The sequence below is a fragment of the Galeopterus variegatus genome, unplaced genomic scaffold (genome assembly GCF_000696425.1).
Source record: "Galeopterus variegatus unplaced genomic scaffold, G_variegatus-3.0.2 Scaffold3232, whole genome shotgun sequence".
NCBI lineage: Eukaryota > Metazoa > Chordata > Mammalia > Dermoptera > Cynocephalidae > Galeopterus > Galeopterus variegatus.
The window spans coordinates 58950-63481 of record NW_007729343.1 but is presented as its reverse complement, the minus strand read 5'-3'; the positions used below and the strand labels follow the sequence as shown (position 1 = coordinate 63481).

General features: G+C 46.9%; 1 protein-coding gene across 1 annotated transcript in view; it reads left to right on the top strand.

Annotated features, from left to right (window-relative positions):
* TMEM63A (transmembrane protein 63A) overlaps nucleotides 1-4532 on the top strand; it is a 41791-nt gene that overhangs the window by 10377 nt on the left and 26882 nt on the right. The window contains exons 5-6 of the mRNA XM_008584344.1: nucleotides 3070-3136; nucleotides 4078-4115. Coding sequence (XP_008582566.1) covers nucleotides 3070-3136; nucleotides 4078-4115 — 105 coding nt within the window. The remainder of the gene's footprint in view (nucleotides 1-3069; nucleotides 3137-4077; nucleotides 4116-4532) is intronic.

The window sequence follows — 4532 nt, the reverse complement described above, 5'->3', positions numbered from 1 at the left end:
TACATATGTATATGTGTACGTGTGTGTGTGTATGTGAGAGTATGTGTATGTGAGAGTATGTATATGCGTGTGTATGTATATATGTGTGTATGTGACAGTGTGTGCATATGTATATGTGTGTGTATATGAGCGTGTGTGTATGTATATATGTGTGTGTATGTATGCGTGTGTATGTATATATATGTGTATGTGACAGTGCGTGCATATGTATATATGTGTATATGAGTGTGTGCATGTATATATGTGTGTATATGAGTGTGTGCATGTATATATGTGTGTATATGTATATATGGGTGTACGTGACAGTGCGTGCATATGTATATATGTGTATATGAGTGTGTGTATGTATATGAGTGTGTGTATGTATGTATGTGTGTATATGTATGCGTGTGCGTGTATATATGTGTGTATATGAGTGTGTGCATGTATACATGTGTGTACGTGACAGTGTGTGCATATGTATATATGTGTATATGAGTGTGTGTATGTATATGAGTGTGTGTATGTATGTATGTGTGTATATGTATGCGTGTGCGTGTATATATGTGTGTATATGAGTGTGTGCATGTATATATGGGTGTACGTGACAGTGCGTGCATATGTATGTATGTGTATATGAGTGTGTGCGTGTATATATGTGTGTATATGAGTGTGTGCATGTATATATGGGTGTACGTGACAGCACGTGCATATGTATGTATGTGTATATGAGTGTGTGCGTGTATATATGTGTGTATATGAGTGTGCATGTATATATGGGTGTACGTGTATATGTGTGTATATGAGTGTGTGCATGTATATATGGGTGTACGTGACAGCACGTGCATATGTATGTATGTGTATATGAGTGTGTGCGTGTATATATGTGTGTATATGAGTGTGTGCATGTATATATGGGTGTACGTGACAGTGCGTGCATATGTATATATGTGTATATGAGTGTGTGCTTGTATATATGTGTGTATATGAGTGTGTGCATGTATATATGGGTGTACGTGACAGCGCGTGCATATGTATATATGTGTATATGAGTGTGTGCTTGTATATATGTGTGTATATGAGTGTGTGCATGTATATATGGGTGTACGTGACAGCGCGTGCATATGTATATATGTGTATATGAGTGTGTGCGTGTATATATGTGTGTATATGAGTGTGTATGTATATATGTGTGTATGTGTATATGTGTGTATATGAGTGTGCGCATGTATATGTGTGTGTATGAGTGTGTGTATGTATATATGTGTGTATATGAGAGTGTGTGTGTGTCAGTGGATTGGGCTGGGGACTTGTAAAGCCCACCGTGTGGCAGGGCCCACACACGATGCTGACATGAGATCATGTTTGCTGAGTGCCCCTGCCAGGCCTGTAGCAGGAAGCGTGCTCTCTGCTCTTCACACAGACCATGAGGTCACCTCGTCACCATCTGGTGCTCATGAGGAAACCGAGGCGCAGCTGCCACTCTCTCTTAGGGCTCTGGCTGCCTTTAGGCTGTGGAGGAAACCTCAGTTGAGGAAGATGCTCTTTTCTTTCTCACCTTGAATATTTTTAAGTGTGTCATCTTTGAAATTCATCAGTTGTGGCGCGGGCTGGGCGAGAAGATTGAAGGACACGGGGTGGCCCACAAGCTGCCTGTCCTCCTTGTGGTCGGTGCCAGCCTTGGACGAGTCCGTTACAAAGCACAGGCTCCCTTGGCCAGAACTTGGGTCCCTCCAGTCCCACCCTGGGCCCTGATGGCTCCCTGTTTGCGTCACCTGAAGGGCGAAATTGAGTTCTAGATCTGCAGCCAGACACCCCAGCTCCAGCTGGCTGCTGCACACCCCAGGGGCTCGTGTCAGAGGTGGCAGCGGGAAGTGAGCCCCCACTGCCGCCCAGTGCCACCCAGGCAGACCCTCCACCCTTGCAGCCTGTGGTGACATGTGGCCTGGGCGGGAGGAGGAGGTGTACCTGTACATGCACCCCGCTTCCCCACAGTCTCCACGCTGGCATTTGTGAAAGCCCAAGGTGATGCCCATGGACTGTTCAGGGAGAACCTTTTGGGACATCTGATACCTTTATGGCACATTCAGCCCTAAGCAGGGCCACGTACGACAATAGAAAGGGGCACTTGGGGAGCAGGAGGCCCTGTCACTTCCCTGGCTGTGTGATCTTGATCAAGTCCCCAATGTCCTGGGGTCTGTCTCCTCCTGCCCTCTCTTTCCCATGGGGTTACTGCGAAAGTCAAATGAGACAGTGTCTCTGTAAAGGCTTTGAAGGTTAAGTTTCATCACGTTTTATGCCATTAGAAATAGGATGTGTAGAACAGAAGTTTGGGGGGTTTTGGCAGCTGGCCAGTGCGGCGATCCGAACCCTTGACCTTGGTGTTACAGCACCACACTGTAACCACCTAGCTCAGGAGCCCCAGAACAGAGAAAAGCAAAAATTCACATCCTGAACATGCCTCAGATCCACAGTGCACAGGTTTTTTTCTTTTTTCTTTTTTTTCAAAAGGTGTTTTTATGGGCTACTCGGGAGGAAGTATCTGATTAAAATGTCACAATCTAAAATGCCATAGTTCATTAGCTCTAAATGCACATTATGACATTTTCTCGTCTCTGCAGTTGGGGCGCGTCTTGTTCTCAATGGTGGTCACGGTTTAGTTGAAAGCATTTTTTCTTAGTGGTTCATAAAATAATCATGCACCTTCCAAACAGCGCTGTCTTAGATTTGATGAGGTGTGCGGTGTTTAGTCCAGGTTTATTTGATGTATTAGGAGATTTGTTGTAAACAGGCAATGCTTTGAAGTCACACGAGTCATACCAGTCGCGGTGCTGGGTTCGAGGGTGTGGCACACAGGGGTGGTCTACGAGGCCCTCGCCCGTGTTATTCAGCCCGTGGAACAGGGAGTTTCACACTGTCCCTGGGAACAGTCATTGCCCTTGTCTCTGTTTTTCACAGAGTGAGTTATATTTTGTCCCAGCCATTGAAGGCTGGTTGCTTTGGTCCTGAGCTCTAAGAGGCAGCAAAATACTGGACATCATTTTTTACTTTTTTCGAATTATCTGTTGTTTTTTCCTTTTGTGCCTCTAGTGAGTCCAGATTCCAGAGACTGTCATCGACTTCCTCCTCAGGGCAACAAGACTTTGAAAACGAGCTGGTTGGTATCTAAGGGACAGTTGTGGTTGTGGCCAGAGGGTGGGACCGGCAGTGGTGATGGGGGCCGGGCAGGTGGGCATTTGTACCCCCAGTTGGGCGGCTAACTTAGAACTGTGGTTCTTGAGTGGCAAGTGCTGGGGAAAGCTCTTTTCTGCATCGACAGAGGCACCTCAACTTGGGGAATACCACAGGGGAGATGACACTTGGGTCACCTGGGATCAGGAGACTTGATGAACTTGCTGGCAGAAAGGGCTACAGAATCCCCTTGGCTTCCCCAACACCTGTCTCTCTTACACCTATGGCTTTGTATGACAGTTAATTATTGACTTGCCAGCTAGATTATGAGCCAGATGTGGGCAGGGACCCTGCCTTATCCAGGCCTGTCCCCAGCACCTGATAATCTGGGAGGTACTAGTCATGGCTGAGTGAATGCTGAACAAATATTTGGCTTTCCCAGCCAGGGAACAGCCCGGCTTTAGGGAGTGTTAAGTTTAAGAGATGTGAAGATCAATAAAACCTACAGACACCCTGTTCCCTCTCTAAATCCCACTCCTGGGGACTGTCCGGTTGACAGGCTGGTTTCCTTTCCTTTGTCCCTCCTCTCATTCAGTCACTCTGGAATCAGACACAAGCTTGCAGCACTTTCTCTGGAGCTTTCCTGAGCTTTCATCCATGAGCTCTTGATCCAAATTTCATGATTTGATCCTGGAGCTTATGTAATTCTACAAATTTTCAAAACCTGAGAGGTTTTAGCAAGAATTCCAGGCATGGGGTGCATGTTGCAAAGGACTGGGAGCTAGGCAGGGCTTGCTGAATATGAGACGAAAACACCGTTTCTATACAACAGGAGGTTCTATGGTTATTTAATGTCCAAGACAGTGATTACATCTGCCTCCCAAGACCCAGATGTTGGGACCTAATTCCTGTTCTCTCTGTTTCCAGGGATGCTGCCCCTGGCTGACTGCGATCTTCCGTCTGCAGTGAGTGCACCAGGGGTCTTTGGTGGGGCTGGATGGTTTGGGTGTTTGGCCAGTCAGGAGCAAAGAGCCAAGATGCTTGATCCTGAGATGGGGCCTCTTAGGTACTTTTCAGTTCAGGTTCAAAGCAGTCTGTGGGGCTGAGAGTAAAGGGGGCCCGGGCAGCCCCTGGGGTTGGGGGCACAGGTGTGGGTGGGGCTTGGGAAGGGAAGAAGGCCTCTAGGATGGCAGCCTTGATACGAAAGGGTACACGGTCCCTGCTGGAGCTCAGAGCTGCCCAAACTGCGGTCAGATTCCAGGGGTCGTTGAAGGTGGCAATGAACTTTATTAAGTTCAAAACATTCCATGGAAATCATACGTTCGTCTTACATTGTGCTGCACAAGATAGAGCTATTTTTTTGCTTTAGGCAGGAATTACTC